We start from the raw sequence: 25,106 nt of genomic DNA, 5'->3' as shown, positions 1-25,106 counted from the left end.
GTTTCTCTGTGTAGCCTGGCTGTCCTGGACTTCCTTTGTAGACCAGGCTGGCCTCGAACTCACAGAGATCAACCTACCTCTGCCTCCCTGAGTTCTGGGATTACAGACGTGTGCCACCACACCCTATAAGGTGTGTTTCTTGCATGCAGCAGAATGTTGGATCCTGTTTGCACATCCATTCTGTTAGTCTGTGTCTTTTTTCCCTGGGGAATTGAGTTCATTGATGAGACATTAATCACCAATGATTTTATTCCTGTTATTTTGATGTTGGTGCTGGTAGAGTGTATATGTGGCATGTGTGTGTGTGTGTGTGTGTGTGTGTGTGTGTGTGCTTCTTTTGGTTTTGCTGGTGTGGAGTTATAAACTAGATATTCCTCCAAGCAGAGAGCTTTACATGGTTTGGCATTGTCAGTCAGGGACCAGGGCCAGGAATCTGACCCCTTAGCATAAATTCATAGTTTAGTTAAGGAAAGATGTTTGTTTAGCTTAGAGTTCAAGTCTGTGTAAACCCCTTAGGGCATGAATTAATAGGCTCCTCCCCCACACCCCTCTAACTGTCAAATTGGCAGTTCCTCTAACAGTCACAGTGGCCATCTCCAGCCCCTCAGTGGGACCCTTCCCAGATTATGCTACTTTTTAGGTGAAAAGTCTGAACAAAAACCTCACTAATCCCTGAGCAGGAAAACCCAGCAATCCCTGAGTTTCCCACAAACTCACCAATGCCTGAGCAGGAGAACCAACAAATCCCTAAGCTCCCTCAAGCTCAGGACCTGAAATCCCACCAATCCTCACTCTAGAAATCTCTGCCCCCTAAGAATCCTATATAAAGGCGGTGTCTGCTCACTTCCCTGTTGTCTTCTCCTGGGAGCAGAGGCAGCTACTCCTGGATTTGTCCCTCCAATAAATCTCTTTTAAGTGATTTGTTGCTTTGTATGACTCTTTCATTAAAAGAAGCCCAGAAGAGAAGAAGCAAAGAAGGAGCGAAGTTTAGGTCTCTGAGCTCCTCAGCTCAGCTGGGGTTGGGGAAACCCTCCCTTGGGAGCTGCAATGTCTCTTATCCTCTCAGAGCTGAGTGGTTCCAGAGCTTTGGAGTTGTAGGTTTCCTGGACACCTTCCCGTCCGAACAGAAAGGCCAACACCCTGTATGTGTTCTTTTCTATTTCTGTGATAAGACACTGTGATTAAGGCAACTTATAGAAGAGGATGTTTCGGGCTTGTTTCAGAGGCTTGTCTTTTATTTATTTACTGTGTATGAATGATCTATTTGCATGTACACCTACATGCCAGAAGAGGGCATCAGATCATATTATAGATGGTTGCGAGCCACCATGTGGTTGCTGGGAATTGAACTCAGAAGCCCTGGAAGAGCAGTTAGTGCTCTTAACCCATGAACCATCTCTCCAGCCTGGAGGCCTGTCTTCTTCTTCTTCTTCTTTTTCTTCTTCTTCTTCTTCTTCTTCTTCTTCTTCTTCTTCTTCTTCTTCTTCTTCTTCTTCTTCTTCTTCTTCTTCTCCTTCTCCTTCTTCAAGATTTATTTATTGTATTTATTGCATATGAGTGCTTTATCTGCAGAAGATGGCATCAGATAACATTATAGATAGTTGTAAGCCATCATGTGGTTGCTGGGAATTGAACTCAGGACCTCTGGAAGAGCCGGACGTGCCCTTAACCACTGAGCCATTTCTCCAGCCCGAGGCCTGTCTTCTTATTGCTGTGAAGAGACACCATTATCAAAGCAACTCCTATTGTTTTTTTTTTTTTCGAGACAGAGTTTTTCTGTGTAGCCTTGGCTGTCCTAGACTTGCTTTGTAGACCAGGCTGGCCTTGAACTCACAGCGATCTGCCTGCCTCTGCCTCCCGAGTGTTGGGGTTAAAGGTGTGCACCACCACCATCTGGTGCAACTCCTATTTTTAAAAAGCATTTAATTAGGGCCTTGCTTACAGTTTCAGAAGGTTAGTCCATAACCAGCCACTGCAGCAGGCAAGTAGGCAGGCATGAGGCTGAGAATTTACGTCCTGATACACAGGCAAACAGAGAGAGGTAGGGAGTGGGTGGGTGGGGGGCTAGCCCTTGTAGGGGCTTTCGAAACCTCAAAGCCCATCCCTAGTGACATACCTCCTTCAACAAGGCCACGCCTCCTCCTATAAGGCCACACCTCCTAATCCTTCCCAAAGAATTCCACTATGAGGGACAATTCTCATTCAAACCACCACAGAGGGTTAGAGTTCATGGCGAGGGGGTGGAGGTAGCAGGTGTCAGGCAGCAGGAGCCACAGCTGGGAGCTCACATCTTGAGCCACAAGGAGGAGGCAGAGAGTACCCTGGAGGTGGAATGAGTCTTTTGAAACCTCAAAACCCACTTCTGTGGTAAACCTCCTCACATTTCCACTAATGGAAGACTAAGTATTCAAACATATTGGCCTGTGGGGGACATTCTAATTTGAACTGCCTGAGAGTTTGCTGGTACAGCTAGTCTGCCTATCCCCTGCCATCTGCTAATCCCCTCTGATCTTGCTGGTGTCTAACTTACTGTTGACTATATACTAAGTTTTCTTTGTTCCTCATGGAGGCTTTCTTAGAAGCAATCTCTACTTAGTCTGTTAGACTTGGCTGCGTATGAAAAGACAACAGGACCTTACACATTCCCCCAGGACATGTGGGAGAGCGGCAGTTGGCCTGATGTTGTCGACTCATAGCCTGTCCCTCCTCTTATCTAGTTAGTTGTGTTATCTTACACCTTGTCTTAAACTCTTTTAACTCATCCTCCCATGTGTCCCAGGCTGTTTTGGCCCTTACTTTTCCTTTGAACCCCAGCTTCTGTTTTCATAGCAACATATGTGAACAACTTGCAGTTTTCACCACAGGCATTTCTTCTGCGAGCCCCTGCATCAGTATGGCACGTCCTTCTTTCATGTCGAGTTTCTTTTGCTCAGTCTGTGAGAGTCACTCATGTTATTCTCTCAGCTGGTAATTCTTTACACTGTCAAGTAGCATTCTCTGTGTGTGTGTGTGTGTGTGTGTGTGTGTGTGTGTGTGTGAGAGAGAGAGAGAGAGAGAGAGAGAGAGAGAGAGAGAGAGAGAGAGAGAGAGGAGCATAGTCTGTCTCCTTTGGAACACTGGGCTCTTTCTTGCTGTTGTCTATTAGGAATATTCTAGCATACCATTACTTCTGGATAGGTACCCAGGAGAAACAGTTATGATTTCCTAGAAGAACAAACAATATGGACAACTACATCCAGGGGCTCTCACTGTCTGTCCCGCAGGAGCAGAAGACTGAGGAACAGGGGTTGGGTATCCCCAATTTTAGGTCTTAATACCAGGCGTTGTCTCAGTCTTTTCTGGGGAGATGTGAAAGATGGTAATAAATGTCTGCTCAGTGCAGATGGGTCTCGAATGACAGACAGAGCAGTGGTTCTCCTGGAGTCCAACTTGAAGAACCAGTGAGTTCACTGTGCTTCCTCAGAGCCGGATGGGTAAGGGGCTATATATCAGAAGCATGGATTAACTCAAAGACCACTGTGTCACTGAAAACCCCACACCGACATAAATGATGCCTTATGGAGGCTGCCACTGTGGAGATTGGAGAGTCAACTGTGGGCAGCTTAGCTACTTGGAGAGTCTCCTTGGCCAGCAATTGTTTGCTGCCTTTATAACCCTAAGAGAGGGGCCTTGCGAATTTTGTCAACAGTCAGCTTTCCTAGACAAGGATGGGTTTACAGTCAAGTCTCATGAGCATCTCTCCTCCTTGAAGGAGGGAGTCTTTGTCTGGAGGACATCCCGGCTAGATTCCTGCCAACTTGACCCAAGCTAAAGTCATCTGAGAGGAAGGAACCTCCATTGAGAAAATGCTTCCAGAAGCTCCAGCTGCAGGCAAGCAAGCCTGTGGGGGTATTTCCTTAACTAGTGCTTGATGGAGGGAGGGCTCAGCCCGTTGTGGTTAGAGACTCACCCGGTATGGTGGCCCTGGGTTCTAAGAGAAAACAGGCTGGGCAAGTCATGAGGAGCAAGCCAGGAAACAGCACTGTTCCGTGGCCTCTGCGTCAGCTCCTACCTCTAGGTTCTTACTCGGTTTGAGTTCCTGTTTTGGTTTCTTGTTGATGAACAGTGCTGCAGTGTAAGCAAGAGAAGGCCTTTTCTTCCCAAGTTGCTTCTGGTCACGGTTTTTCATCATGGCCAACCTCACTCTAACTAACACAGAGGAAATTGCTGTACTACAGGTGTTGCCCTAGCTGCCTGTGGTGGTTTGAAGTTGAATACTTGGCTACAGGGAAGTGGCACTACTAGGGGGGTGTGGCCTCATTGGAGTAGGCGTGGCTTCGTTGGAGGAAGTGTGTCACTGTGGAGGCAGGCTTTGAGGGCTTTGAGGTCTCCTTCTGCTGAGTTGGGACCAAGATGTACAAGTATTGGCTCCTCCAGCACCATGTCTGCCTGCGTGCTGCCATGCCTCTCTGGCATGATCATAATGGAGAAAACCTCTGAAACCGTAAACCAGCCTGAATTAAGTGTTGCCTTGGTCATGGGGTCTCCTCCCAGCAACAGAGACCCTAACTAAGATACTTCCTGTCTCCACCAGCCTGAAACAGAGGCAGCAGCCTCCTTTTGCCTTATGTCCCATGCCACAGCCTAGTGTGCAGCATTCTCCCATCAGACCCTGCATCAGCTTCAGGGATTCCCATGCCACCTAAGATGAAGGCTAAAGGTATCATGGGCCCCAAGGGCCAGCCTGTTCCCTAGATGTTCCTGACTGGGTTTGTTATGGTAAAAAGAAATTAAAAAAAAACGAGAAGGAGGAGGAAGAGGAGGAGGAGGGGAGGAGAAGGAGGAGGAGGAGGAGGAGGAGGAGGAGGAGGAGGAGGAGGAGAAGAAGAAGAAGAAGAAGAAGAAGAAGAAGAAGAAGAAGAAGAAGAAGAAGAAAGGAAAAAAAAACTCTAGACATTAGGGCTAAAAGAAATGTTATGGAGCTGTTTAGACAGCTCAGCGGCAGAGCACCCTAGCACCTGGTGCACCTTAGCCGTGAAGGAGCTTGTTGTCAAGCCTGATGAGGCGCATTTGACACCTGGAATTGTCATGGTAGAGGGAGGGCACCAACTCCCACAAGTTGTCCTCTGACCTCCATGTACATGCTTTGACACCGCATGCTCATAAATGTGATAAATGTTTTAAAAAAGCTAAAGAGTGTTAAGAGTTGAAAAGGAGACGCAGGACTACTAAAGACGAGGAATAAAAGGCTCTGTACGTGGGTATGAGTTAGACAAGGGGAGCCGATAAAGACTCTGGCAGCAAAGTCAGGGTAGATAGGCCAGTTGATTCTTCCCAAAATCCCCCTGTTTGAGGAACGTATACAGGGCACTGTTGCTCTTTCACACACTGTTTCTAATGCAGCTAATTGTAACATACCAAATCGTAAGTAAAAATGGCTTCTGGCAAGAGGCTGCCCCCTATTCCAGAAACATCTCAGAGCATGCCACAGACAGGGCGTAGCTAGGAGTAACTGTAGCTATATCTGGGTAGGCATGATAAGAGTTAACTCTCTGTAGACCCCGAAGGAGAGGGCTCACGGTAAAAGAAGCTGGGCATACAGACAGAATACAGTCTTACCTCTAGCAGACCTAGCCACTGGCAAAGGTCAGTAAGGCCTTCATGATAGGCAACTAATAATGCTACATGGAGCCGGGGTGGGGGGTGGGGAGCGGGGCGGCGGGTGAGCAAAGGTTAGAACAAGGGCTTCTTGTGGGACCATCTCCCTAGCTGGCAAGCAGTGTATTAGTGGCATGTGGTCTCTTGCATGGTTGATCCACAGGAATCTGCATAGCGCCCTCTTGTGGTAGGCTCAGAGAACTGTTCCATCTCAACAGAACTTCCTTCTGGTTTTGGGTACTCTCTACCATAAGTCTTGTAAAAAGCTGCTAGACAAACAGTCTGACGATTTCCTCTATCTTGGGGATCCCTCTGGAGGGGAGGGTCGTCTTCTTTCTGGAGCTCTACTTTTTGCCATAAATTAAAAAAAAAATGTTTTTTAGAGTTTTAAAAATATGGGGCCTGGAGAGATGGCTCAGAGGTTAAGGGCACTCTCTGCTCTTCCAGAGTTCTGAGTTCAATTCCCAGCAACCACATGGTGGCTCACAACCATCTATAATGTGATATGATGCCCTTTTCTGGTGGGGAGGCACACATGTGGGCAGAACATTGTGTACATAATAAATCTTAAAAAAAATATATGTGTGTGTGTTTCATCTACGTGTGTGTGTGTGTGTGTGTGTGTGTGTGTGTGTGTGTGTGTGTGTTGCCCATAGAGATCAGAAGAAGGCTTCAGATCCCCTGGAACTGGAGTGACATACAGGTGGTTGTGAGCCACCATATGGGTGCTGGGAACTGAACTAAGGTCTTCCGAAAAAAACAGCCCTGTTCTCAACTGCTGAACCATCTCTCCAGACCCTCTCCTACAAATCTTTAATTTCCCATCTTTAAACTTTCTCTTTTATGTTTTGTTAAAGGCTTGTTTTCTGTACGTGTGTGTGGGGGGCTTGAGGGGTTGGACTGTGTGAGCATGTCTACATTGCATGCCTGAAGAGGCAGTTGGATTGTGGAGCTAGGATTCCAGGCTAGCTCCTCTTAAGAGCAGGGTGATTTAACCACAGAGCCATCTCTCTAGTCCCTGAGATTCCTTCTTATAATAATAAAATGCCTTTAGAAACTCATCTTTGTAAATTTCATGTTTTGAGTTCCCGAGACAAAGCTATGGAGCTAACCCCTGTGTTACGCACAGCTGAGGTGAGAAAGTCTGCCACGCTGCCAGAGGAGCCCCACTTTTTCCTGTTTCTCCTTCTGAGGTTTCCGACTCTAGGCTCCTAGGACCGTCAGGGGCAGCATATCAGACAGCCTGCATATCAGACCTTTACAATTCATGGCAGTAGCAAACTTGCTGTTATGAGGTAGTAGGCAAATAATTTTATGGTTGGGGGTCACCACAACACAAGAAACCGTATTGAAGGATCACAACCTTAGGAAAGTTGAGAACCCCGGTCTAGGGAGAGTAGGCCTTTGGTGGGTGGCCTGGGGAGCTGGGCGATGACTGGGCCACGGCCTGGTGGACACTAGGTTGGGGGTGTGCTCAGGTCTTCTGTGATGATCTGATGTCAGCTTGATGGGATCTAAATTACCTGGGAGAAAAATCTCCGGGCACGTCTGTGAGGGGCCTTTAACCTTCACTAAGGTCCGTACTAAACTCCAGGGTGAGAGTAATGAAGGGGCTGAGCACGGTTCTTCATAGCAGCCAGCTGGGGCTTTGAGACAGGTTACAAGAAGGTTGCTGTGAACAACACGCCCTGCAGCTTTGTGTGCTTCTCCCTCCTTTTCTTTTCTGGTCCTTTCGGCTCATCAGTTTCACGGCCGACGACGCCACTCATTATTTCAGGTTACCCTCAAACTGTCTGTGTCCTCAGGCCCAGGAGCGTGGGAAATGCTGGGTTCCAGGCCCAGGTGTGTTTTTTGACCCCAGCACCCTAATTTCCAGGAGTTTCTGTGGAATAAAGAGCGTTGGGCAAACACTGTCCAACTTTTAGTATAAAATCTGCTCATAGAGAGAAGTGTGTTCGCCAAGAGGTGTTTATTGATGGAAAACTATGCGAGGAAGCTGACAAAGGGACGTGCAGAGAGGCCTGGCGGCAAAGCTGGCTGCCCCTCCTGACCACGTGCGTCGCTGTCCGGTCACTTCTTCTTTTCCTTCTTGCCCTTTTTTCCCTTCCCCTGTTTCTTCCCCGCCTCCTTCTTCTTCTTCTTCAATTCTTCTTCCTTCGCTTTCCTCTCCCTCTCCTCCTGTTCCTTCTGCCTTGCCTCCTCCTCTTCTCTGGCGGCCTCCAGCATTGCTTGGAGACCTGGGTCTGGCATCTTGCCATCCTTGTCTGGGGCAAGCAGAGCGAGCTTTCGGAGCTTCTTGGCTTTGAATTGTTTCCTTTGAAGACATAGGTCGACAATAGCAAAAAAGGCGGCCACTGCCATAAGGATCTAGGAAAACAAATGGATGTTCGTTATTTTGATTTTGTACTGAGAAGAAAGGCACAGATTCCCTTCCTGGTCTCTCATCAGAGGCCATGTGTAGTGTACCCTCCAAACTTCCTGATCCCACACCCTATGTCAGCTCCCCCTGGTTTCACACCCAATAGCCCCTCATCTTGTTTCTTTACCCTTTTCTTTCAACATACATGAAGGTCACAGGTAAACTTGGCTACCTTCTAGACACCCCCTTTTAAAAAGTGTGTCTTCACTATTAGAAACATTTACCAGCGTCTTACATTTGCCTTGACATCCCAAGTTTCGTTCATTTCTCTGTTTGAGACAGGGTCTCATGTACGCCCAGGCTGGCCTTGAACTTGCTATTGGGCCAAGGATGGCTTTGCAGTCCTGATCCTCTGCTTCTGCCTCCTTCATGCCAACATTCTAGCTAGGCATGAGGCACTGCAGTAGGTTTTGTTTGTTTTGTTTTGTTTTGTTTAGCACCATAGACCAAGCCAGCCAAGCCCTCTACAGACTCAGCCACGTCCCAGCGCCCGAGCCTATGATTTGTGTGATAGTGATTTGAGGATATCCTCAGATCAGCAGAAACACCTTACCATACCAGCTAAGTAGGGCACTGGAAACGTGCGTCTAGCCTTGTGAGCATAGTCTATGCCACCGATGAGGAAGACGCAGGCAGATAGGTCATTGAGGAGGTCCTAAAGGTGGGAGAGAGAAATTGTTCTTAGGTAGCCATGCCCCATTCACCCCAGAAACAGCACAGTTCCCTCCACATAATCCATTTCCAAATGCCCCCCTTTCCCCCCATAGTTTAAAATAAGATACATAAGGCAAATATGCTCCTGGCCAGGCAGATCAACCAGTGATTCCCTGCTGGCATTTTTGAGTGGAGCATAAAATCCAAACAATTGATCAGCCCTCACTACAAAATCAGGTTAATTGGTGCCCACCAGCAATCATGTAAATAAATGCATAAACAGGCCACTTCATGGAATCCCTGTTAGGTACCTCTATGTACATTTCTCTATTCGCCTCTCTGGAACTTCCATGAGATTTGCTCCTTACTTTGCAGCCTCTGTTGGATTGAATAAGAGGCCAAGAACCTAAAAACAACTTGGCTAGACCTCTACCACCTGTTATGGTGTATCCTTGGCTGGCCTCAAACTTACTATTTATTATTATGTATAGAGGGCTCTCCCTGAATATACACCTGCAGGCCAGAAGAGGGCACCATATCACATTATAGATGGCTGTGAGCCACCATGTGGTTGCTGGGAATTGAACTCAAGACCTCTGGAAGAGCAGTCATTGCTCTTAACTGCTGAGCCATCTCTCTAGCCTCCACTAATTCTCTCTTTAGTTGTGTCATATCTGCTCACTCATTCTGTTTATTTTTATTTTACTTTATATGTATGAGTGATTTGCCTGCTTGTATGTATGTGTGTCATATGTGCCTAGTGTGAATAGACGTCAGAAGGCGGTCAGATCCTCTGAAAGTCAGGTTACAGAAGGCTGAAAAGCATCTGACACAGATGCTGGAAACTGAACCCAGGTCCTCTGTAAGAGCAACACGGATTCTTAACCCTGAACAATCTCGCCAGAGACATCCTAACCCCAGAAACACTTTTTACACAAGGCTGATCTCAAACTCCCTCTGTAGTACAGACTGGCCTTGAACTCCAAGCCTCCTATTGCAGTTCTGTCTGTTCCTTCTGTAGTGGTGGTCTTCCTGAAGACGGAAGGATCATTGGACACTAACAGCTTTTTAACAAGGGTAGGCTGTCAGAAGCATAGTCCATTAAGTTTGAATCTTTTTTTTTTTCCCCTTGCTGTTTCGTAAAGTGATTTGCTTGTCTGTAAAGTGGAAGAGATGAGGGCTCTGGAGGTAGGTAATGAGCAAGGGGGGTTGGAAGTTGAGGTGTTGTTTGGCAAGGAGGGGTGTACTCAGTGACTCCATAAGTGACAGGAAGGAGCCCAAGTCCTGAGTCCTAAGACACAATGGCAAGAAGTTTGCATGTGGCTAATCTGATTAGGGATGATCGCAGTCCCTGGGGCAGGGACAAGGGGCTGAAGGAGTGGGTGTGGAGCCGACTCAGCCAGCCTCACCCCACTGCAGGACTATTCCAGGCGAACCATGCTTCTGAAGCATCCTCTATATTCCCTGGGGACCTGCCACTGTTTTAGACACAACTGGCATTTGCTTCATTTTCACCACTGGTTCAGTGCAGAGTCTGATCTCCTCTTTGTGTGAATCCTGGAATGCTCATTCCAATGAGATGTATGGCGGCCAAAAGCGTCATCAGAAATGGCTGGTTGTCACACCTTCCCTGGTTCTGGCTAGCAACGCTTTGGTCCCTCTTTCTTTGACCCAACACAGGTTTTGGGGGAGCATTTCCTGTCTGGCTGCCCTTCTCCAACCCAGCTTCCCAGGCTGAGCACTCCGGGGGGGGGCGGGGTGAGGTTTCTTTTTCCAGGTACTAGAATGTGACTTGTACCACCTTCCCTACAGTTTTTACTTACAGCAATAGGCCAGAAGATGAAGGGCAAATATCTGTTGATGGCAAAGCTGTAAAAGAACAGGTAGAAAGAGAAGATGGACACTTCCATAGTGAGAAGCAGGACCAGGACGGGGTGTGTGGCCACTGTTTCGAAGAGGCACAGTGCAGCGATTAAGCAGCCCTGAGTGGAAAAATACATACACCTGAGCTACTGCAAAAACCTCTTTGTAACTTCTCCGGACCTCCCCCAACAGACGCTCCTGCGATTTCAATCTAGTTTACCAAAGTAATGATCTTGACCTCGGCGTGTCCCGCTGTCCAGAACTCTTTATTGGCGTCTTTGAATTCCAACTTGTAGCGTTTAAATCCTCCTATATCTTCCTTGGCCTGGCCAGGCGGAGGCGCTGCCATGGTTAGCAGTAGTTCTCAGCTTCTTACTGTCCAGCCTTGCCTACTTGCCTGCAGTCCCTGAACAGGCCCAGCTCTAGAGAGAGCCTGGTGTCTCTAGACCTGTTCAAGGGCGGCGCTCAACTGACCGCTGGGACTGCAGAATTTCAACGCTTGCTCTTGGTCTGCGCGCGCCCACCTCGGCTCACTCGCTCGTGGAACAGTGGGATCATCTCCGCCCAGCAGGGACCAGACACTTCCACCCTCTACGCAGCTGAGAGCCCCACTTGTCCTAGGGAGGCCTTCCTTGAAAAGGAGCCCCAGGTTTGTGGCTGTCACTCCCTGGGGTCCTGTCCCTCCCGACCACCTGGGGCCACCTTGTGGAGCAAGTGGAAGTTACAACGCGACTTTGACACAAGACCACAAAAGGAAGCAGAAGTGTAGCTGACTTGGCAGCCCTGCCTTTATGGTCACACACGTGGGCATGGGAGCTCCGTGATCGCCTGGCGGGAGTGATTCTATGTGGCTTCGAGTCTCTGCCAAATGCTGGGGAGGACTGGGTGGCTTCCGCGTAGCTTTGCCTCCGCGGGGGCGGCAGAGGGCTAAGTTTTCGCCCCCAGGGCCTCCTTCTTGTTATCCCTCGTCTTCTTGGTAACCAACATCGCATCAATGACACACAGGATTGCTGCTGAGAGGCACAGGATCTGTCAGGCACAGCACAGGTGAGAAGGAAAGGCCAGATTACTTTACAACCATCTCAGGGAGACTATGGGCTCTGCCAACCACAGTGGTCTGGCCTTGTGACTAGCCATTACATCAGAGTTTCTTAACCTGTGGGTGAGGTCTCCTAAGACCAATGGAAAACACAGAGATTTACGGTACAATTCTAAACAGTAGCAAAATTCCAGTTATGAAGTAGCAACAAAAATAATTTAGGGTTGCGTGTGTGTGTGTGTGTGTGTGTGTGTGTGTGTGTGTGTGTGTCACCACAACATGAGGAACTGTATTAAAGGCTCAGAGCATTAGGGAGTTTGTGAGTTCTGAGCACCTGGCAGAGTTGAAGCTGAGGTGCTGACTGGTCTGAAGCTCTTATTAAGAGGAAGGAGCAGGTTTGAGATTCGGAACACCCACCCGCAGAGGATGTGAGATAAAGGGATGGCTGAGACAGAAGATACCGGCTTGGGCTCGCTCGTGCCAGTACAAGCCAGAAGAAATGGAGGTTGTGGGTGTGTGGGGGCCCTGGGAGTACAAAGCTCAGTTGATGAGTTGCAGCCAGGCATTGTAGCACCTGGTACCTATTATTCCAGGCACAGATGTTTCTTCTTTGTGTTACTTGATGACAGTTTCCTAGGAGGCCTTGTTCAGCCTCAGGGGAAAGGACCCTTGTTCCCAGTGCTCAATTACAGCTTGGCAGAATGCTGTGGGGCTGACGAATATTCACCAACTAGAAAATGAACTTTAAGAACTTAAAACTCTCTTGAAGTTCCTACCTCTCTTTCTTCTTTCTTGTGTTCTCTCTCTCTCTCTCTCTCTCTCTCTCTCTCTCTCTCTCTGTGTGTGTGTGTGTCTCTGTTTCTCTTTCTTAGGTCATTTACTCACTGAGCAATCTTGCTGACCCCTGATCTTAGCAGAACACTGATCTAACATAGAATCATGAAGGCCTCTACTTACCCCTCCAATATACAACAATTGCTTTCTTCCCTTTTCTTTAATTGTTACTACAGCCACTCCTCCAAGAAATACAGCTGAAATCAAACTGTTGATAAGATCCTGAAATACAGAGTTGAAAATGATCAATTGTTAATGAGAATGTAATTTCAAAATATTTAAACTGGTCAGTTACACACCCTAGGATGTATGCCTTTTGTACACTTTCTCTTTGATTGACAGGGACCTTCAAGGTTATAATTGTATTTTTCAGAGATATTAGTTTATGTGATTTTTAAAGGTCTTGGGTAGGCCATGGTAGAAATAGATTTAGTTTCATTAGAACATTAAGGGAAAAACATTTCCATTGGCATCTATCTATCTATCTATCTATCTATCTATCTATCTATCTAGTATTGAGAGTCTGTGTATGGATATGTGCACACATGAGTGCACGTGCCCTCAGAGTCCTGAAGAAAGCGTAGGATCCTCTGGAACAGGATTTACAGGTGGTTGTGCGCTATCCTCTGTGTGCTGGGAACTGAACTGGAGTCCTCTGCAGGAGCTGTTCCCACTCTTTACTATTTATCATTCCATCCTCTTCCATTGCCTTTTTTTCTATTCTCCCCTCCCCCCTCTTCTCTCTCTCTCTCTCTCTCTCTCTCTCTCTCTCTCTCTCTCTCTCTCTCTCTGTCCTTATTTATTTTTTGAGACAGGGTTTCTTTCTGTAGCCTCAGCTGCCTGAGAACTCATTCTGTAGACCACACTGGCCTTCCTTAACATGACTTTTGTCAGAGTTTTATATTATAATGTGAATTTCTCACTATCCCATAACACATGTATTATATGTATTTACACACACACACACACACACACACACACACACACACACACACACACATATGGTTTTGGGGGTAAATTTTAATTTTTAATTGTTTTGTTTTTAGAGAGGGTTTCTCTGTGTAGCCTTCTTGGCTGTCCTGGACTTGATTTGTAGACCAGGCTGGCCTTGAACTCACAGAGATCCACCTGCCTCTGCCTCCCTAAGCACTGTGATTGAAGATGTGCACCACCACACCTGGCTCTTGGGGGGTAAATTTTACATTAGTGGTTCATTCATTTACAATAACTCCTAAATCCACAGTAAAAAAAATCAGTGCTCTAGATGTTGGTTATATTTATATTTTGTTAGCTCATGTATCCTGAGAACACACAAACCCATCTGAAGAGCAGATGTAATTTTTGGAGTGAATGGCTATGCTGTTTGCTTGTGCCTGAGCCATGGCCTGAATTAAGTCAGCCCCATATGGTCAAGTTCTTATATCCTTTGTTCTGGGCTTTGGCTGCAGACCCTCCAAGCACAAGTCAGCCTGTCTCTTTGTGTACTGGAAGGGTTAGTAATAGGTGGAAGGGGTTCTCTTGGAGTGGGACACTACACTTTCATGGTAGTGATGGAGTCAGTGGCACCAGTGTGTGGATAGGTGTGTGTGTGTGTGTGTGTGTGTGTGTGTGTGTGTGTGTGTGTGTGTCTCACAGACATGTACTAGAGCATGACCTTGGGCATCATTCCTCAGGAGCTGTCTACCTTGCATTAAAAAAAAATCTTTAATTACATTTTATTTATTGTGTGTATACGTGGTGGGACATGTACATTTTACTCATTATATTGAGGACAGAGGACAACTTTTGGGAGTTGGTTTTCTCTTTTCCCCCATGTGAGCTTCAGGGATTGAGCCCAGGTCATTAAGGTCGGTGACAGGTACCTTCTGAGCCATCTCAGTAGCCCTCACCTTTTCCAGCAAGCTAGACCATCTAGCCAGAGAGCTCCCAGCCAGACGTGTGCCTGTGTCTGTCTCCCCAGTGCTGAGACTAAAAACCTGTCTTTTAAAGACATTTTATTTATTTTAAAATGCGGGCTCTGGAGATTTAACTTGGGTCCTCATGCTTGCAAGGCCATTTCCTTGCCAAATGAACTGTCTCCTTACCACAGTCTACAATCAATGGCTTAACTGATGGTGGCAGCCTGTGTGGGATATGAGCCTAAACATAGAGAGAAGCCTGGCTATTCAGTGTAGGACTTATGACCTTTATGGTTCCCTTCAACGTGCCAAGCCATTCGCAGACTGCCTTAGCTCACTGTGACAAAGCGGTCCTCAGACAATTGCCATGCAGCGTGTTTGGTTTTTTTTACAGAGGATGCCATAGCATGGAGAGCTTCAGGGTAAAGTATGTTCATTGTCTAGAAAGATCTCTTTCTAAGCCAGGCCTTGTCTTTGTGTACCCCTGGAATCATAGTGCTCAGGAGACTAAAGGAGAAACTCAAGTTTGAGGCTGGCCTGGGCAACACAGGGAGTGTGCTACTGCAAAAAACAAAGGCCAGGTGAGATGGCTCAGTGTCTTAAAGGCTTGCTTCTCAATCTGACAACACAGGTCATGATGGAAGGAGAAAACTGATTGCAGAAAGTTATCCTGATCACGCATCTCTGCACGCACGCACACACACACACACCAAATATAATGGGGGGAAAAAAACCCCAAACGATAACCAAAAACAAACAAAAAGCTCGTTTTATTGGAAAGTATATCTTCTTGACCAGAACTCAATTTCTCAGACCATACTAGTAATACATAGAAAGAAGTGTTTAAAATACATGCTCTTCATCCAGAAGACAGTAAGTTTTTTGTGTGCTTATTTGAGACAGCTATGTAGCTCAGGCATGCCTTGAAATCACAGTCCATTTTTGCTAGCCTCTGGTGTGCTGGGAGTCCATGTGTGCGCCCCAGCTCCTGGCCCCATAGTGGTTGGAATCCACGATTTTCTTGGGCATATTGACACATGACATGAGAACGTGTTTGATAAAGTCAAGGACTCTAAAACTGAAGCTAGTGACCCCAGCACAGGAAATGGTGAGCAGTTGGCGCTGTGCTGCAGTCACACTCTACACATGCTGGGGGCAGATCGCTGGGCTTGTGCCTTCCTCATGGTATAGACTTCGAGGGACCCACCCATCAGAAGGCTTGGAATCCCTAGTCCAGGCTTCATGGTTCATCAGAGAGGGTGGTCCAGGCAAAATACCACACAAACACACACACACACACACACACACACACACACACACAGACACACACACCTGAAACATTCCTCATTGGTGCTGACCTGTGGGGGTGGGGGGATTGGGGAGGCGTGGTGGGGTAAGCAAAGGCCTGATAATTAGACTTTCTATGTCCCCAGTGGGTGGGGACCTTCACTGCAGTCTGGTTTTTTTTTTTTTTTTTCCTACCCCTAATCAGAGACTCATGTATAAGGCTAGCCCTGAAGTCGGTATTTGAACCACTGATCCTTCTGCCTCCTGAGCACTGGGATGACAGGTGTATACCACCGCAGGAGGCTGATGTAGTGTTGGAGATCGACCCAGGAGCCTTGTGCATGCTGGGCCCACATTATCCAGACTGAGTTACCTTCTGAGACCCCTCCCCCACCCCCAGCCTGTGGTCCCACAAGAAGAAGAACAGGAGATAAGGATCTTTATCTTTGTATGGGCCTGTAAATTAGAAGTCACCACTCGCCATCACCCTATACCTTTCGGGAACCAAATATTTTTGTCTGAGAGGAAGTGGCAGTCATGCCCATTGGGTAGCTGTGCTTCTCCCACCTGTCTTGGGATAGGTCCCATGTAGGTCTTGCAATGTAATGCCACCGCTGCCGCCACATCTCCAGTTCCACCTACCTGCCGCAGTGTTGGGTCTCCACCCCCAGAATCAACACCCTCATGAGACCGGCACGTTTCCTGCCAGCGTCTCCTCATTTTCTTCCCAGTGGTAGCTAGTTGCACCAAAGTGCCAAGTGTCCTTCATCTTGTGGGACCAAAAAAGGTAGAAGGGTAGTAGAAAGGAGGGGGAATGGATAAGAGGCAAGAATTTGGGTCCTATTTTGAAGGGACAAAAAACCCCTTCAAGGGTGTTAGGCCATTCCCCACCTCCCTAACCCTCTGCCTGACGGTGTGGAGGTTCATCACATCTACCTACTTGTTGGACATCTGAATTCTTTGGGCGGCCTTAGTCACGCGGTTTCCCCATTTAGTCTCTGGGGAACTCAGGCATGTTCCAGGTGCTGTGTGAGGCACTGGCCTGTGCCCTGGAGAACAATTGCACGAAAAAACAAAACAAAACAAAACAACAACAACAACAAAAATGATGGGAGCTCTGAATCCCACTTGGGCCTTTCATAGCCAGCTTCAGAGAAGAGGACGTGTTCACCTCAGATGGATATGGCAAGAAGAGATGGCCATCCTGCAATTAATCTAAGGCCTGTGAGCAGGAAAGCGGCCTGAGATTCCTGGACCGCTGTGTACAGAGGTTCTCTTATAGCGGCCATCTCTCATGCTCAAGAGCTTCCCGCCAGCCAGCCTGTCCGGATTCCTTCCTGGGCATTTCCTATGTACCTTACAGTGAGGCGTGGGACCTCGTGACCCTCTTCAGCTTTTCTTCTATTTTCTTCTTAAGGTCTTGAGAGCTGGAGAGATGGCTCAGCAGAAGACCTGAGTTCAGTTCCCAGAACCTGTGCTGTGCAGCTCACAAGGCAGTTGCCTTGTAACTCTAGCTCCCGGGGGGTGGGGGGGGCAGCTACAACATCCTCTTCTGGTCTCTATGGGCACTACACTCTTGTGCACCCCGCCCCCCACTCTACATTCATACACATAATTTTTAAAAAATCCTTTAAAAGAGTTGTTGTTATGGGAGGCAGAGGCAGGTAGATCTCTGTGAGTTCAAGGCTAGCCTGGTCTACAAAGTGAGTCCAGGACAGCCAAGGCTACACAGAGAAACCCTGTCTCAAAACCCCAAAAAAAAAAAAAAAAAGAGTTGTTATTGTTGTTGTTTTTTAAATAAGGTCTTGATATGTTATCCAGGTAGATTTATGGCAGTCACTCTAGGCCTACTGAGTTCTTCTCAAAGGACTCTGGTCACCCTGGCCACTACTGCCACTGGGTCACTCACACCTGTACACACCCATCAGGGTACTAATTTCACCTTTGGCTTCACACTTTAAGAAAGTCACTAGGATGTGGACTCACTGAGTTGCCGACTTAAGGCTCAGGCAGGATGAAGGTGGAGAGACACTCTCAAGATGAGAAAGCCCCAGAAGAGTCTGGGCTCTAGGGTCAGTGAGGCCTGACCTCAAGCCTCAGTTTCAGTGGAACATACACACGGCTGTGGGCAACGTCATCTTCTCACTGCAGCTGTCTTGTCTGTTAGGTAGGGAGTGGCAGACGACCTCAACCCCGCTGGGTGGTTGTAAGGACCAACTGAAACTAAATATGGAAAGGTGTTGGGACACAGGGAGTGCGGAGAAATGCACTTGTTGTTTTCCTGTGAAAATTGCTATGGACAGCTCTCTTCCATACAGCCAGTAACAGCAGCTTGTGTTTTGTCAGTATTTTGCTGCAAGCTTCTTCTTCTCCTCCTCCTCCTCCTCCTCAAGTGCTGGCATTAAAGGCATGTGCCACCATGGCCAGCTCTCGGCAAGCTTCTTTAGAAAAACCCTCATACCATTGCAGGAAATATCTGAGGCCTGGCTACTAGCAACCAGCCCCACTTTAAGTTTAGAAAAAAATGTACTATAAGTTTGGGAGACTGGGCCAGTAATTCCAGCCATTCAGGAAGATCTCGAGTTCAAGGCCTGCCTATGCTACAGACTGAGTTCAAGGATAGCCTGGGAAACAGGCTGAGATCTTGTCTCAAGATTAATAATAATAATAATAATAATAATAATAATAATAATAATAATAATAATAATAAAAAAAAGAGAGGTGTGGTGCTGGAGCAATGGCTCAGTGATAAAATGGCACTTGGTATTTCTTGCCAAGGATCTCAGTTGGGTTCACAGCACCCATGTGGTGGCTCACAATTGACTGTAATTCCAGTTCCATTGGATCTGGCCCGATCTTCTGGCTTCTATGAGCTCCAGACATGCTTGCAGTATGTTTCACACAGGCTGGCAAAATACTCATACACATAAAATCAAAACAAATCTTAAAAGAGGAAAACACGAAGCTTGCATGACACGCACAGGCCTTAGATTCAATCCCCACAACCTTGTAAACAGAGGAACTGGTGTGTGGAAGAGATCCGACCCATGCCAGAATCGTTCCCAGCACAAGATTGGATGGCCTAAGCTTTCCAAATACCACACGGGATGTGGCAGTTTGTTTTTCCTCTTTTGGAGACCGTGTACAGAGTGTATATTTTTTCTGGCTTTCCTAGATGGGGAAGCTGAATTGACAAAACCTTAAGAGTCTGGTGATAAATGCTTGTGATCCCAGCACTTGGGAGGCCAAGGCAGAAGGATGCTACTGCCTAAGCTACCTTGTGAGTTCAAGTCTAGCTTGCTCTATAGAGCAATGCCTCATCTGAACCCCCTCCCAACAGCCTCTTATAACGATAAAGGTCACAGAGCTACTCAGGCCCCAAGGCAAGGGACACTGGACAAAACTGTATTACCTCTCCAGGTAGGGCCTTCCAGGACGAGCTTTCAGCATTCTCAATTGGTAATGAAAGTGTAAATAAAACTACACAGCACTCTTTCCTGGATACCCCACCACACCTTTAAGATTGTGGCCCCCAAATCTACACAAATAGGGTCATTTATAACCTGTAAGAGTTCCCCTCCCCACCCCAAGGATTTCTCACAACTCTGTTATGCCAACTCTTGTTTGGGGGTGGGTTATAAATCACTTGGGGTGACACTGAAAAGCAGCATGCACTCTTTTACAAGCAATGGGTAAGAAATGCTTTTACCACAGGGTAGGCTAACTCGAGTCTTCATTAGGGCAAGGTGAAAACATGGCATGGATTCAATCTCACAAGTCCTCTGAGATGGACTCTCCACTCTCAGCTAAAAGCAGGAGGCTGTCCCAAAGACAGGAGTCCAACAGACTTTTCTGGACTATGGGCAGTTTCTCTCCTGGGACCAGGACAGTACTCTGTCATAGCTCCACTATACACTTATCTGGAGAGCTCTTTTGTCTTCTCAGAGAAAAGTGAGGACAGGCTTATTCTTGGAGTCATGGGCAAAGCTTACATCGGATTTATGAAAATGAACACTTACAAGCAAAGGCCAGTGTACACAGATCAGCAAGTGTTGAAGGGTTGTCAAATATATTATGATAAAAAATAGGACGATGCAGGTTTCCTGAATCGTGATTGCTATAAACATGTCCTGGCTGCCACCAATGATGAAACAAAACACGGATGCTGCAATAATACACTGCAAGAAAAGAACAGGTTTGTTCAATGTACTTAGCTATTCACCAGTAGCACATATTAACTGGCAGAATTTGTTACATTTACTTTTATTATATTGAAATAGCCTGTATTTTAGAAAGTGTGTGTGTGTGTGTGTGTGTGTGTGTGTGTGTGTGTGTGTGTGTGTGTTTGCTGCCATGTCATGTGCTTTGGGCTGGCTGCCCACAAGCCTCAAGGCTCCTGCTCCTGCCTTCCAACTCACTGTGGGAATGCCGGGGTTGCAGACTGCATCCCACCTCACCCAGCTTCTCTGTGGGTTTTGAGGGTCTGAACTCAGGAGGTCAAGCCTTGCAGCACTTTTGTTCAGAGCCATCTTTCCAGCCCATGCCTGTATTGTTTCCCACAAATATTTTCCTTTTAATATTACATTTTTTATGGTACTGAGGATTGCGCTCAGAGGCTGGCATATGCCAGGTAAGCATGCTACTACTAAGTCACATTCCTGGTTTTCATCCTTCAATTTTTAATTAACTAACTAAAAATTTCAGTGCTAGGCATCAAACCCTCACCCTTCATCATGCTGGACAAGCCGATCTACTACTGAGCTACGTTCCCAGCCCTACTTAAAAGTGTTTTTGGAAATTAAATAATATATGCAAAGACTAAAATATATGAAAATAGTAAAGATTGAACACGGAACAGTTTTTAGTTTTTCAAGACAGATAGGGTATCTCTGTGTGGTCCTGGCTGTCCTGGAACTCTCTCTGTACACCAGGCTGGCCTCAAACTCACAGAGATCCACCTGCCTCTGCCTTCATCATGCTGGGATTAAAGGCGTGCACCACCACTACCATCATTGACCAGATGCTGGCCAGTGGTGGCACAACACGCCTTAATCCCAACATTCAGGAGGCAGAGGCAGGCAGATCTCTGTGAGTTCGAGACCAGCCTGGTCTACAGAGTGAGTCCAGGAATGCCAGGGCTGCACAGAGAAACCCTGTCTTCAAAAAAAAAAAAAAAAAAAGACTGGCCAGAAAAGAGTTTAAGCTTCTTTTCTCTTCTCTATCAAACATAGACTCTTTGTTTTGTTGTTTTGTTTTTCAGACAGGATCTCAGTATGCAGCCCTGGCTGGCCTGAAATTCACTATGTGCTCACAGAGACCCACCTGCCTTTACCTCCTGAGTACTAGGATTACAAGGTGTGCACCACCACTCCCAGCTAGTCTGGCTCCTGAAAAGAAATCACTACTACTGGTTTGTATTTCCAGAAGGAAATTCAAGCATATTTTGGATAAGTAAATAAATGTTGATTTTTGACAGCAATAGTGAGGGAGAAGCCCAGTGTTCTTTCTGTGCATATAGCTCATTACCTCAGTCATGTCCTGGGAGATGCTACGGTTACCCCCAATGGCCAAAAAAGGCAATCTTTGTATATACTAAATTCTCAGATGTATTTGTATCTCTTTGGAGTCTATTCTTTCATTGGGTTGTTAATTTTAAAGTACTTTTCTTTTTAAAATTGTGTGTGTGTGTGTGTGTGTGTGTGTGTGTGTGTGTGTGTGTGTGTGTATGTATGTATGTATGTGTTTATAGAGACCAGAAAAGGCTGTCAGATCCCTGGAGTTAGATTGAAAGGGTCTGTGAGCTAAGGGTGCTGAAAACTGAACTGGATTTTGAGCAGCAAGGGCTCTCTCTCTCTCTCTCTCTCTCTCTCTCTCTCTCTCTCTCTCTCTCTCTCTCTCTCTCTCTCTCTCTCTTAAAGATTTATTTATTTATTATGTATACAATGTTCTGCCTGCATGTACACCTGCAGGCCATAAGAGGGCACCAGATCTCATTATAGGTGGTTCTTGTGAGCCATCATGTGGTTGCTGGGAATTGAACTCAGGACCTTTGGAAGAACAGTCAGTGTTCTTAACCTCTGAGTTAACCGCTGAGCCATTTCTTCAGCCTCTAGAGTGTTTTTTCAAATGGTCGGGTGGCTCACTTGCACTACTGTTTAAGTTAGTTCTCCCACCTTTCATTTTCAGACTGTTTATGACACCCATGCTTATCTTGGGTATATTTCTACATTAGCCTTGTTGCCATTCTAATTGGGATTTCATCTAATTTTTAATCAGTAACAGATTTTTGCGTGTGTTCTTCTTTTCTCTCTCTGTAAAGTTTTAAAGTTTTCTTTTTATAGGTTTTTATTTTTACTTCTTTGCTAAATATTGATCATTTTAATGGCCATAGTGAAGAGAAATGTTTTCTTAGTTTTTGTGTGTTTTATTTTGATTTAGAGAGAGGGTCTCACTACATAGCCCAGGCAGTCCTGGGCTCACTAACAAGACCAGGCTGGCTTCGAACTCACGGAGATCTGTCAGCTTCTGTCTTCCCAAATGCAGGGATTAAAGGTGATCATTGTTGCTTGGCTTCTTACATTTTAGTTATTCATAGGAAATCTTTTTAGTTTATTAATTTGATTACCATCTAGCCAAATTATTTTGTCCTGAATGGCTTCCCAGTGGATTTAAGATTATATTGTATCAGTGGAAAGAAATATATTTGGCCTCTTTTCAAGTATTCTTATTTTTCCTTAATTATGATTTGTCATTCCAGAAAAACACTCACTAATGTTGGTGGGCATCACTTTTTTTTTTCTTTTTTCTTTTTCTGAGACAGGGTTTCTCTGTGTTAGCCTTGGCTGTGTGTAGACCAGGCTGGCCTCGAACTCACAGCAATCCGCCTGCCTCTGCCTCCCGAGTGCTGGGATTAAAGGCGTGTGCTACCGTGCTTGGCTCCACCTTTTTTTTTTTTTTTTTTTCACTTTAATAAGAGTACTTGTGATATTTTACCTAAAGAGCTTATTGATTTTGGGGGTAAAAATGCTTGGCTTTAGAACATCAATGAAATCTCTCTTCTTAGTTCACAGGTCTCTCCCCTTCATCCTCCTCCTTTCTGGGAACCAGAAACAAATCTTCAGGTTTTTCCCATGTTCTCAAACACTATTTGATTTGATACCCTGACTCTTCACTTATAATACAGTGGGTTATTTTAAGAGCTCTAGTAGCAAATCATTCTTGTCTTTCCTCTTTGTAACGTATTATTTAAAAATAGAGATGAATTTTGCTGTTGTTAATATGGTACCCCCTGCCCCCATTTTGGGGATCCATCCCAGGATCTCACACTTGCTAAGCATCTTGGGTCTGTCTGCTATCTTTACTTTGGTACTATGAGGTCTCTATTTTGTTTTCTTTTCTAAACCTGATCAAATTTCAATGTCAGTGTTAGAGTGACTTTGTAAAACAATCACTCAAAAGAGGATAGCATTTAGCTCAGCAGTAGAGTGTTCGCTGACAAGTTCAGTCTTCAGAAACATAGAGCACCCCAAATGCTTGTTCCTTAAAAAAATAACCTTGAGCATCATCAGAGTGAGGTGTCAGGGTTTGGAAGAGCCGAGTCTGAACAGGGTGGGTCGGATTCGCTTTTTGAGAAGTACTTCCTGGAAATGTTCTTTTTATAATAAAACAATAGTAACAATAATAAGTAATAATAATAATACCTATTTGTTTTTGAGTGTTAGGTGTGGGACAGGGTGCATGTGGAGGTCAGAGGGCAGTTTGCAGGGCATGGCCTGCTCCTTCCTCTGAGTTCTGGGGATTGACTGTAGCGGGGTTACACACGGAGCCTCCTTCTAGGCCACTTGCTTTTCCTGTTTTATATGTCGTTCTGTTTGGGGTCTCTATTTGGGGTTCGGTTTGGATCATTAAGCCTTCCTTCCCGGAAGTTTTATGACCCCTCTTTGCAGGTCCTCCTGCTGTCAGTGATGTTTTCCCCATCCTCACTTTATTTTATTTTATTTTTTCCCATCCTCACTTTAAATGCATGTCCTCCTTTCCTTTTTCCCCGGGTTACTGCCTGTTGTCGGTTGCTTGAGTAGGTCTTATGGAGGACAGCTCTTATAGGTTGTGCTTGCTAGTTTACAACTTTCTGTTACATACTCATTATTTTTCCTACTTTCATTTGTGTGGGGAAAACCCTAAAAAATAAAACACACACACACACACACACACACACACACACACACACACACACGGGGAGTGGGGGGAGGATAGGGTGTGGCAGCATCAGTATTTAGTTCCAGCACTCTAGAGGCAGGGGCAGGCAGAACTCTATGAGTTTAAGGCCAGCCTGCTCTACACAGTGAGCTCCAGGTCAGCCTTGGCTACACAGTGATGATGTCTCAAAAACAAAACAAAACAAAACAACAACAAAGACCCCAAAACAAACAAAGGGACAAGAAAGGGAGCAGAACACTGTGGCAAAGGGAACCGTGAAGACTTTGCTTAGGCAGCACCTTTGCACTCAACTCCTGAGGCCACCCGCCCTCCCCACACCCACCCAGCTATCGGGGCAGCTCCTGCTCACCATCCTCAAGACCTTCAAGACCCCATTGGATGAGAAGCAAAACTCCTTGAAGCTGCCTCTGATTTTTTGTGGGACTTTAACGCGGCCCTCAGCGCGTCTTTTGGCAGATATCTGGATTTTCTTAGACACCAGGTATGATGATCTAGTTGGTGTTGCCTTCTTGCTGCTGACGGGTTTCTTTGGTAATTGGCCGGCACTCGGAGTTTTGTGCGCTGACTGCTCGGCATGTAGAGATCTAACGGATGGTGTGGCGCTTACGGGAGGTCTGTACTGGCGAGATGTTGTCGAGGCAACAGATGCTAGTGACTCGGAGCGTGAGGGAGCATTCCTGGCCACAGACTGAAGTGTTGCACCGCTGGGTGAGCGGCGGGATTCAGGCCTGGAGGGTGCAGGTTTCATGGTGGGGTCCTAAGCCTGATTGTGTCTGGTTGGCCCTGCAGCTCCAAGTGGGTGGGGCGGCCGCAGGGCTGTAGTCCGCTGGGGAGCCAGCGTCAACGGCTGCTGGCAGCCGGTCCCGCGTGCACCTGCTCTTGATGGCTGTGGCCTAGTCTAGCAGTCTGGTTGATCTGTGGGAAAGGTCCTTTGTCTAGCCTGAAAATTCAAAATCCAGCAACCACACCCATAGGGGCTGCTGCCAGCCAACCAGAGGAAAAGAGTTCTGGAGTCGTTTTGGGGAGATGCCTAGCCAGATTCCAGCACTGAGCCATATACAATAAGGATGCCCGGCAGAGTTTAGGGTCCAAAAATCTGCGAAGCTACTACATTATCTAAGAGTTGGTGATAAAACAGCACGACCAAAAGCAACTTGGGGAGGAAAGGGTTTCATTCATTTTACAGTTTATAGTCCATAATCTGGGGAAGTCAGGGCAGCAATGAGGCAGGAACCTGAAGACAAGAGCTGATGCAAAG

The 25,106-nt window shown here is 46.5% G+C and overlaps 2 protein-coding genes across 2 annotated transcripts; both read right to left on the bottom strand.

Moving 5' to 3' along the window:
* Positions 1-7,595: 7,595 nt before the first annotated feature.
* On the bottom strand, positions 7,596-10,937 carry LOC127209315 (CKLF-like MARVEL transmembrane domain-containing protein 2B). Its single transcript, XM_051168907.1, has 4 exons — positions 10,794-10,937; positions 10,534-10,692; positions 8,610-8,711; positions 7,596-8,004 (listed from the first exon to the last, which is right to left on the bottom strand). The coding sequence occupies exons 1-4, from the start codon at positions 10,920-10,922 to the stop codon at positions 7,708-7,710; spliced, it is 687 nt and encodes a 228-aa protein (XP_051024864.1). The 5' UTR covers positions 10,923-10,937; the 3' UTR covers positions 7,596-7,707.
* Positions 10,938-11,724: 787 nt separating this feature from the next.
* Positions 11,725-24,596, bottom strand: Cmtm1 (CKLF like MARVEL transmembrane domain containing 1). Its single transcript, XM_051168843.1, has 4 exons — positions 24,198-24,596; positions 19,651-19,809; positions 12,570-12,668; positions 11,725-11,745 (listed from the first exon to the last, which is right to left on the bottom strand). Exons 1-4 carry the CDS (start codon positions 24,594-24,596, stop codon positions 11,725-11,727), a joined length of 678 nt encoding a protein of 225 aa, XP_051024800.1.
* Positions 24,597-25,106: the final 510 nt, after the last annotated feature.

The sequence above is a fragment of the Acomys russatus genome, chromosome 26 (genome assembly GCF_903995435.1).
Source record: "Acomys russatus chromosome 26, mAcoRus1.1, whole genome shotgun sequence".
NCBI lineage: Eukaryota > Metazoa > Chordata > Mammalia > Rodentia > Muridae > Acomys > Acomys russatus.
This window is presented reverse-complemented; position numbering and strand designations above follow the sequence as displayed.